The sequence below is a fragment of the Alligator mississippiensis genome, chromosome 3 (genome assembly GCF_030867095.1).
Source record: "Alligator mississippiensis isolate rAllMis1 chromosome 3, rAllMis1, whole genome shotgun sequence".
NCBI lineage: Eukaryota > Metazoa > Chordata > Crocodylia > Alligatoridae > Alligator > Alligator mississippiensis.
Window position 1 is genome coordinate 302,405,562 of NC_081826.1, and position 10,635 is coordinate 302,416,196.

At 50.8% G+C, this 10,635-nt stretch overlaps 1 protein-coding gene across 1 annotated transcript; it reads right to left on the bottom strand.

Annotated features, from left to right (window-relative positions):
* Nucleotides 1-7,952: 7,952 nt before the first annotated feature.
* On the bottom strand, nt 7,953-9,125 carry LOC102559956 (myeloid-associated differentiation marker homolog). Its single transcript, XM_006271517.4, has one exon. It carries the CDS (start codon nt 9,006-9,008, stop codon nt 7,953-7,955), a length of 1,056 nt encoding a protein of 351 aa, XP_006271579.4. The 5' UTR covers nt 9,009-9,125.
* Nucleotides 9,126-10,635: the final 1,510 nt, after the last annotated feature.

Below are 10,635 nucleotides of genomic sequence, written 5' to 3' on the forward strand. Positions count from 1 at the left end.
CTCAGCCCTTGGCTGAGCAGTGCCCAGGGCACCAGGGCACAGATGCAACGATGGGGTCTCCTGCACCATGTCTGGGCCTTGACTGCAGGGTGCTCCAGTGTAGGGTGTCCACCTTTTGACAATGGAAAAGCAGGACACATGCCACCCTCTTTCCCTGCCCTGCAGGAGGCATGACAGGAGCAAAGCCGAGCAGATCCCATGGGGCAGGGGGAGGATGTAGGCTTCCTCCTGTGGGGTCTCACATCATCCCAAGGCCAAAGTGTCTCCTCATAGCCAGGGGTTCAGAGAGTCCTTCTGGGGGATGCATACATCATTGGAGTGGAGATCCCACAGGCCTCCTCTCTGCCTGGGGTTATATGGGTGAATCTGCCCCCTCTTCTTCCTTTGTGTGGTTGGACCCTAGTCCCATGTAGCATGGTCCTCACGTATAGCACAGCACAAGGGTCATGCACTCTGAGAGGTGGGACTGGAGTGCCCGAGAAGAGATGGACACTGAGGGCACTTGTCCATGTTATCAGGTATCTGTACCTAAAAATATTCCCTAGGTTTATTTCACTCTCACATGAGGATTGAGTTACGTCCCCATTAGGTAATGCCTTTAAGACTCCTAATTGGTTAATGTGCTATTACTAGTAAAAGACGCTAGAGGGCATGTCATAACAATTTTATCCTCCTGACCTGCTACTACTAAATTACAGCAGGGGGAAGTTTAGGAATATATTTTGTGATTGGTTTATTCCTTTTTTTATTCTTTTGCTCTCCTGCAGTGGGAGTGGGGCCCCTCCACCAATGGGGCTGGAGGGGGCAGGGCTGGGGCTGGGCCAGGTGGGAGTGCAGCACTTGAAGTCAGGTCTTTTTTGCCTTTCCCAACCACCAACATTTTGCCAAGTGACTGTTCGAAATTAAAAAACAAACAAGCAAAAAACCCCAACTTCTCTCAGAGCTAGACAATCTTTCTCCCTCACCCATGTAAACTGTCCCACGGGGTCCCTACAATGCTGGCTGCTTGGCCAGCTGCCCCCATGGGATCCCAAAATGCTTTGTTACCCCTCAGCAATGCTTTTCTGTACCCCAGACACCTGACAGTGGGCTGCGAATAGCACTGCACATTCTTTAATGAACTGGGAATTCGAGGGTCTCTGGAGTCCCCTCCAAGCCAGACTTTCATGTTTCCCTAACAGTTCCTCGAGTGATGGAAGGCAAAGGTAGGTACCTTGAAGGGTGCACCCTGCCCTGGCAGGTCACCGGACCATTAAAAAGCCTGGTCTATCTGCAGTCTTTTCTGCCTCCCCCTCCCATTTTGAAAGTGCCTGTTTCCAAGCTAGGCACTCTTGCTCCTTCACAGACTTTGGGGATTAATAGGGTCACCAACATTGCTGGGTGACAGGGAAGCTGCCCATGCCAGTGCTGTCCCTGCACCCTTTGCCACCCTTTGCCACCACACAACCTGTTGGGCTTTCCAACTGGGGTGAGCATCAGGGGCTTCACACCTCATCTGTCAGCTTGCTGGGGTGCTGGTTTTAGGGTGACCCCACTGGTCACCCAGGCAGTTCCCTCATTGCCAGGACAGTTCACACCAAACACAGTAGCAGACCATGGTACTGTCTCCTCACCTCTCCAGACATAGCTGTGTTGATCCAGGACTGACCCAAGTGTGCCCAGCTCTGGAGTGTAATGGCCACATACAACAGTGTATGGTGAGGGCTGTGATAAAATGTTATACGTGACCATTGCACCTAGCTCTGGGGTGTATCTCACCCTTCCCCATACCCACTACAGCAGGTCCACTACAAGAACTTGGGGCACTTCCCCAAGTCAGGGGCCAAAAAGGATAGTCTCCCTTAGTCCGCAGACCCAGGGGGCCTCCTGGGCATAATTAAACCCACCTCTCAATAAGTCTCCCACACTAGGTACAAAGGAGAACTTTATTGGTTACAGAGGGTAGGGTTAGACTAGGGTACAGGGTAGAGCAATATCAGAGAAATCCCATCGAGCAAACTCCTGTGGCTGGGGTAGCCTTTGATCTCACATCTGAGTTACTGCAAGCTATATATCTAGTTGGATCTCAGTTAGGTTACTCAAGTATCATCCAGAGGCTGTTGGAGATTTCCTCTGGAAGCAAGCCATTCCTTGATCATGAGTTTTGAGAGATAGGGCAAGTTTCAGACGGTGCAGCTCTTCTTTGCTCCTGGGTAACCCTCATGGCTGCTGCCCCCTCCTCCTGGCAGTCCTTAACTTATATAGCCCTTGTGACCTCATTTACCTGGTACAATGGAGGTCAGCACCTGTTGGCTGTCAGCTAACCATCACTAGTTGCCGGGCAGACTCTAACCTACCAAGAAGGAAGCCTCTCACCCAGGTATGTGATGCCAGTCACATAGCCAGAGGTAGCAGGTTCCCCCCCCCCCCCCCCCAGGAATGTATCCAGCTCAGGTTACCCAAAAAGATAAGGTAAATGTATGTATCCTCTGCTGGGCCCATCCTAATCATCATTGTCACATAGCAGAGGTTTTGGGGGAGAAACAAAGGTGGCTTTCTGCCACACACATATATTTAGTACAGCACAATGGCGGGCTGTGAGTCGGCAGCCTAGCAGTGTGTGTGGGAGTGGGGAGGTGCAGGGGGGAGAATAAATCTCCTTGGGGCTCAGTGTCACAGGTAGGTATTATGCCAATGCAAACTGACTGGGGGAACACCGGGGACACCCTGAAACTAGCACCCAAGCAGAGATTACAGACAAGGCGTGAAGCCCCTAGGGTGCAACACCCCTTGGCTAGCCCTGGCCAAAGCTAAGGGGTGGCAAAGCATGCATGGCCATGCAGGGACAGTGCTGTCAAAAAGGTGGAGGGGGAAAAACCAAAGGAACAGGCTTGTCAATGGTTTGGTGGCCAGCCCATGGGTGGATGCTTTCCAGAAAAACCCGGGCTGGATGCTAGGGGGACCTCAGGGACCAGGCAGACAAAGGTGGGGTCTTTCTGTGTGGAAACACGAATGACTGGCTTGCAAATGGTTTGGTAGCCATCCATGGCAAGGTGCATCCCTTGGGGTGTCTACCTCTGCCTTGCATCACTCAGGGAACTGTTGGGCTGGGCAGTGAAGCCCCAAATTCAAAGACCAAAATAAATTGTTGGCTCCTGGATGACGTGTCTTTGTATGCTTGCAGCAATCATCCTGGCCAGAGAAAGCCAGGCTGCATGACAGGGGGAACTTGGGACCCAGGGGAAAAGGTGGGGTGTTTCTTTTGTGGATATGTGAAAGGCTGGCTTGGCCAGCCTTCACCTGCAGCTTGGAGGGGAACTCAGGGACCCCTGAATTGGCAGACTGTTGAAGAGTGTGCAGTGCTGGAAGCAGTACACTGTCAGGGTCTGGGGTCCGGAAAAGAGTTGCTGAGGTGGCATCTGGGCAAGCAGCTGGCATTGTAGGGACCCCATACCTTGCCTCCCATGTCTTGGGGGACTGTGTGGGTGGCCAGGGGAGCAACAAGGTACAAGGAGGAGAGAAAAGCATGGTGTGGGGGGCTGGGAAGCCCAAGAGAAGCCCAAGACACCCACACTGGGTAAAGGAAAGACCCTGGGTTGTAAACCCCTTGGTACAGAGGGTGCAGGTTCGCAGACCCTTACAATAACTGTGGGAACACGTAATCTCAGGCTGCGTGGGGGAACCAGGAAGGGACCCTTTAGTTGGTATCACAAGCGTGGGTGTTAATGGTGATAGCACTGTGGGGCCTTCTCATGAAATATTCCATGTACCTTTCATGCCTTTGGCTCAGGCCATTTCTCACCTCAGAGGACTTTAATGAATGGTCACTGATGACCGGCCATTACCCATTGAGAAAGGCAGGGGAGCACACCCTACATAAATTACCATAAAGCACACATACTAACAGCATAAAACACCAAAACTAAACAAACACCAGCCAAGCCACAGAACCAAAGATCTATTCCATGGCTTTCAACACAGTTAGGAGGGCAGGGTGGACAATTTGGCCAAACTGCCCCCAAAGCCTCATTCGCCCAAGCCACCTCATGAACAAAATGCATCACCACTGCCTCAGGCATGGGCACCCATTCCTCCACCCATACCCACTCAAAGAGTGCTAGCGCTAATGCCACCGACAGTGGTTCTAGTCCATAATACCACTGTGTACATGGTCCCACACCCCATGTCCCCACCTCTTCCCAGCACTGCACCAGATGTAATCCTCCAACCACCAGCCGGTGTTTCAGGACAGACCGAGAGTCAGAGAGCCGGACACTGGTAAGTTTCCTGATTGTGCAGTACTTTTCAAGTCTTAAAACCCACTGATTTTTAGTTGAGATTTGGGAATGGGCTAACTGCTGAATGTCATTTCCCCTCCCAGCTATTCCTCGCCCATCAACATGCAATGCGACAACCCAGGCCGAAGAACAATACTGTCAATCAGGACAGTGACTGATTAGATTCATAGATTCATAGATTCATAGATTCATAGATGTCAGGGTGGGAAGGGACCTCAATAGATCATCGAGTCTGACCCCCTGCATAAGCAGGAAAGAGTGCTGGGTCTAGATGACCCCAGCTAGATGCCTATCTAACCTCCTCTTGAAGACCCCCAGGGTAGGGGACAGCACCACCTCCCTTGGGAGCCCGTTCCAGACCTTGGCCACTCGAACTGTGAAGAAGTTCCTCCTAATGTCCAATCTAAATCTGCTCTCTACTAGCTTGTGGCCATTGTTTCTTGTAACCCCCGGGGGCGGCTCAGTGAATAAAACCTCACCAATTCCCTTCTGTGCCCCCGTGATGAACTTATAGGTAGCCACAAGGTCACCTCTCAACCTTCTCTTGCGGAGGCTGAAGAGGTCCAGGTGTCCCAGCCTCTCCTCGTAGGGCTTGGACTGCAAGCCCTTAACCATACAAGTGGCCCTTCTCTGGACCCTCTCCAGGTTATCCACAACCCTCTTGAAGTGCGGTGCCCACAATTGCACACAGTACTCCAACTGCGGTCTGACCAGCTCCCGATAGAGGGGAAGTATTGTTACGCCTCAGCTCTGTATTCTTGGGCAACCCTGGCACAGGATGCATTCTGTCTGACTCACAAAGGACTCACCCCCCCCCACCTAAACAAAACTGATTAAGATGCAGCGAGAGACGCACCTAAGAACCTCACCAGATAAGGGTGATAAGAGTGAAACAACTGCCCTAGGTCCCATTTGCATCCGAGATGGAACCAGATGACCATTCATTTACATGAGAGATGGAGAACAGAAAGCCTGAAGCAGAGACTGCAGTGAATTCTGGGACCAGAGAAGCAGGAGAGCGCTGCATGATGGGGAATCTGTGCTTCCAATGTTAATCAACCCATGTTCACACACACCCAGCTCAGCATTTATCAGACCAGTTCTAATCTGGATTTAATAAGGACTTCCCCACCCCCCCCCCAGACACACACACACAGCTTTAAGTTTAATAGGCATCTCGGGCCGTACATTCCCCGGTCCCCCTATGGGAGGTCTATTTAAACTTGATTGACTAAAACTCGGTTGCCGGGTTAGGGAATGCTGAGGCAAGAGACCGAGTCAGAGGGGGTTTGGACAACATTTGAACAATGGTTAAGGGTTCATCACAGCATCCAGCCTGCTGGAGCCCTAATCCCAGGTGTTGTCATATCTTTCCTGAGACGACTGGTGGGAGTCCTCTCCACAAAAGGTTATGAACACCCCAGTAATTGCTTTAAGTCTGTTAAAAGACTATAGTAAGATCTGGAAAAGTCATGCTAAGCTGAGGCTTGTGCACAACAAGTAAAAATCCAAAATCCTGATGCTGCAAGCTATCTATTGTTCCTGAAGAATCCATGAGATATCCCATCAGTATATCTGCCATCCATAGGAATTTCAAGCTGGCTCCCAAGTATTTGGGTTACTCCCTAATCTTAAGTGTTTCCTGATTATCAATCAGTTTCCTGAGATGGTCCAAACCAGATAACCCCTTGTCAATAGAAAATACAATGATTTACACTACTGAGGGTGCTTCAAAGCAGCTGAACTGAGGGTATAAAAATCTGGATTGTGCTATGGACTGTGCCTGTCAGCTTTGCAGCCTGGGTACCGTGGACTAGGTGAGATCCCAGCGTTCTCTCTCGTCTGTCTAGGCATAAACTTCTGAACCTGCACTGTATTAGTTAAGCTTGAGCTAAGTTTCCCCAAATACTTAGTGAAACCAGAATATTATTGTCATTGTTTGTGTTTGTTTTTTTTTTTGCATGGCTATTACTACCAGTACTATTATATATTTCATATGCTTAGCAATAAATAACTTTTATAGGCAAACTGGTAGTAATTGGGTATATTTTTCCTTCTCTGCTTCTTTTTCCTCCTGTGCTCTGCAGCAATGCTTCTTTTACCTATGCTAAAGATCCCTGTGAAGCCCAAATTATTGTGGGGTCTGCTCATCAAGAGGCTAAAGATTGGGACGTGCTGAGTTTAAAACATGTAAGGGGATCAGCTTGTACAGGCTGATTGACCCAGTTTGACTCAGACGTGCCCTTATGAACTGAATGCTGGCCCATGAGGGTGTCAGCTGGACACCCAGCCGGATTCAGAGGGATTCTGTTCACCCGTGTGCTTGTGTCTGACTGCATTTTATTGTTGCTTTTATGAACTGATTCTTGGCATATGAGGGTGTCAGCCTGTCCATGCTGATCAGCCCGGCGAGATCAGGCGTGCCACGTTAATTTGTGTGTGTTTGTGTGTATGACTGATTTGGTGACTGGAGGAACCCAGTCCCATTGAGATTGAGTCCTGCAAGATAGCTCCACTGGGGGTGAGGGCTTGCAGAAGGGAGAAATACAGCTCCGTATAGTAACACAAGCAGCACATTGACAGAATCACCAAGACCCTAGAAACTATCCGTAATAAATGAGCACACCCCAAAGTAATGGGCAAATTTGGTAACAGTATCACCTCTTTGGATCTATTTGTCATGCATCTGCTGATGCACGATAAAGTGCCATTAGCTTTTCTGATGGCTTTGTCACACTGACGACTCATGTTCATCTTGGAGTCCACTAGGACTAGGTAGGTAGGTATTTAATACTGAAAAAGTTGTGGATATATAAATTATGCAATTATGGTGGGTGAGAAGAAAGCAAAATCCCTTCAATTCTTCCTTTCTTTCACAGAAAGCAGCAGAACAGTTATACTCAGGAGGCATCATAACAGTTCCCAATTTGTATTTTTGACAGAAGTGAAAATGATGATCTATAGTTATTCCATAAGTGACTATTGTTTTGTGCTTAATAATTTAATGACCATCATTGTTTGTCTCTTGTCTTGTTTCTTTGTTGGTTGTCACTTCAAATTCTGTAAATAAAGGTGTTGGTACTATACAGCACAGTTGTGTGTGTGCTGCAAAAAAACCTGTTGGTGCTGGTTCAATGGTGTGTTTCAAGACAGGATTGCAAGATATGCTGGCTGTGGAGGGTGACATAGGTGGGGAGGGTGACTTGGATGGACTACTGTTTTGTATGTTTACAAAGGACTGAGGCCAGACAAGAATTGCAGACAAGAGCTTCTGGCCAGGGCTGAGAAGCAGTTTGGGGAGAGGGAATGAGGACTTTTTCTCCTGTTGGGACCTTGGTGGTCACCTGAGTGGGCACCCCCTAAAGTCCTGCCAGTGCCCCAGTGGTGTGCTTGTCCCAACAGTGCCATGAAGTAGTGAGCAGGTGGGGCAAACAAAGTAATTAGCTGTGAAAATGGGGAAGGATGGGGAAAGAGGAGAGAGAGTGGAAGGGGAAAGAGAGAATGAAGGAGAGAAAGAATGAATGAAGGAAAGCACAGATAAGAAAGGAAGGAAAATGAACACAGAAAAAAAGAATTAATAAGGCGAAGAGAAAAGAAGGGAAGTGAGAGAGGATAAGTCCCTGAGAGGAGCGGGGAAGGGGCTGGAGACAGCAGGAAGCCCAGGTTGGGACCCACTTAGCAAGTAGCAAGTGCCAGGCCCCATAGCCCTGTCCCTGTCCTTTCCCCCAAGCAGTGCAAGCACCTAGGCTTGAATAAAGATGAGACAGAGTAGACCAGGTCAGCCAGGTAAACCACCAGGTTGATGACAGTAAGCACAGTGATGGCCAATGACTTGTCCCTGGTGCAGAAGTTGTGACCTTGGCAGTATCTGGGCCTGCTGTCAAAGTTGTAGAGGGGCCAGAGGATGGTGGCAGTGGAGTAGAGGAGCACAGCCAGGAGCGTGCATCCTCTCAGGATCTTGTTGGAGGCACAAGGCAGCCAGCCAGTGCACTCCCTGACGCACAGCACAAAGATAACCAGCGAAAGGATGAAGCAAAAACAGTACACGGCCAGGCACCACTTCAAGGCCTCATGCCGATCATAAACAATTGGGTTGCTGATGAAGACAAAGATGATGCAGGCAATGAAGGTCTCCACCACCTTGAGCATCCCAGGCATGGTGGCCATGTAGCCAGTAACCTTGCCCGGTGTGGTGTGGATCATGGTGACCTCCACGGAGTAGGCAATGCAGGCGAGGCACGAGAAGAAAGTGGCAGCAATATGGTAGTCCTGCTCCCAGCAGTACTGTTGGTCTTTGATGTTGGTGAAAGGATAGATGACAGAGGCCGAGAGGGTGAAGAGGGCAGCATACATGGCGAAGGTGATGTGGAAGTTCTTCCAGGAGATGGGCATGCGGTGCTGGAGCCCCACAGACTCCACCAGAAGCACCACAAGTGTCACGGCAAAGCAGAAGCACCAGGAAAACATACACCACTTGCTGGTGCCAGCCCACGAGTCCCCACGGCTGGCCACCAGGCTGAAGGTGACACAGGTGAAGAGGGCCTCCAGCTGGCGCACGATGCCCATTGGACATGTCAGTGCCTGGGTGTTTCCCACTGAGCTGGAGCCCTGCACCGGCATGGCTGGTTCACCTGGGGGGCAGATGGGAGGAGTGAGGTGGGCACAGGACAGGGGATGCATGGGGAACATGTGCAAGTGGGCTGTGAAGGGCTTAGTCACAGGCACATGCATGCATGGAGCAGGGTTTACAAACACACACACACACACAACTGGGGGACAAACAGGCTTAGAGGGTAGTGGGACACATGCACATAGGGGGCATGCACAGGGTAGAAGGCAGTGGGATACACACACATACACACAGCAGGGAGTAGCACCATTGCACACACAGCTGGGTGCTGGTTCTCACTCACCCCGAGCCCCACTCCCACCCACCACACTGTTTCCCTGCCCCAGGCCTGGCTGGGGAGAGGGAGATGTACAGAATCCGCCTCCCCTGACCCCAGGCCCAGTGAAGAGGCACACAAATTTTGAGACCCAGGCATCCTGTTGTACTACCAGGCTGCCTAGCCAGAGAGTATGCATGTGTGCATACTGGGGTGGTGGTTATAACCACACAGCATATGGGGTGTATCTGTGCTTTACAGGTCAGACTCCGCTGCCTTCCCAGAGCTGGGAGAGAGCCCAGGTATCCAGGCTTTCAGCCCCATAATTTTAACCCCCCAGACTGCACTTATCCCCAAAGTGGGAAGAGAACCCAGGAGTCCTAGCTCCCAGGCTCCATCTTACCCACCCACCCACCCAGCACACTTTCTGCACTGGCTTGAGGCAGTGGGTCCTAGTGGTGTCAGGCAGAGGGACAGAGGAGGTTTTGGAGGAGAGCTGGTCTGCATTGTTGCCCCTATAAGGGCAGACAGAAAATCCTCCCCCTCCAGATGTTGTTCTGGGACCAGCCCTGGGCTTCCCCCATCCTTGTGGGAGGACCAGAGCACAGAGCCTCCCTATTCTGGGAGTTTTCTGTTCACCACGCCTGGCTCTGGTCCAGCTTGGCTTGAGGGAGATCATAGTTTCATAGTTTCATAGTTTTTAGGGTCAGAAGGGACCTGAATAGATGAAGGGACCTGAATAGTTCAAGTCTGACACCATGCCCTGGGCAGGAATGAGTGCTGGGATCATAATACCCCATCCAGATATCTATCCAACCTACTCTTGAAGACCCCCAAGGCAGGAGAAAGCACCACCTCCCTCGAGAGTCCATTCCAGAGCCTCTCCTCGTAGGGCCTGCCCTGCTCCCCCTTGATCATATGAGTGGCCCTCCCCTGAACACTCTCCATGTTGTCCACATCCCTCCTGAAGTGCGGAGCCCAGAACTGGATGCAGTACTCCAACTGCGGCCTGACCAGTGCAGCATAGAGGGGGAGGATCACCTCCTTGGACCTGCTCATGATGCATCTGTGGATGCACGACAAGGTGCAGTTAGCCTTACTGACCGCTTTCTCACATTGTCGGCCCATGTTCATCCTGGAGTTGCAATGACTCCAGATTCCTTTCTGCCGCTGTGTTGACAAGAAGTGTGTTCCCAGCCTATAGGCGTGTTGCTGGTTCCATCTCCCTAGATGCAGCACCTTGCACTTGTCTGCGTTGAACTCCATCCTATTCTCATCCGCCCACCTCTGTAACCTGTCTGGATCTAGCTGAATTCCATCCCTCTCCTCCAGTGTGCCCACCTTGTCCCACAACCTGGTGTCATCAGTGAATTTGGACAGCGTGCTTTCCATGCCCACCTCCAAGTCACTGATAAAGATGTTGAATAGCACAGGCCTGAGGACCGAGTCCTGGGGGACCCCACTGCCCATGT

Excerpts from the sequence above, each read along its gene's own strand:
- LOC102559956 (XM_006271517.4), bottom strand. The coding sequence starts at position 9,008 with ATGCATGTGCCTGTGACTAAGCCCTTCACAGCCCACTTGCACATGTTC.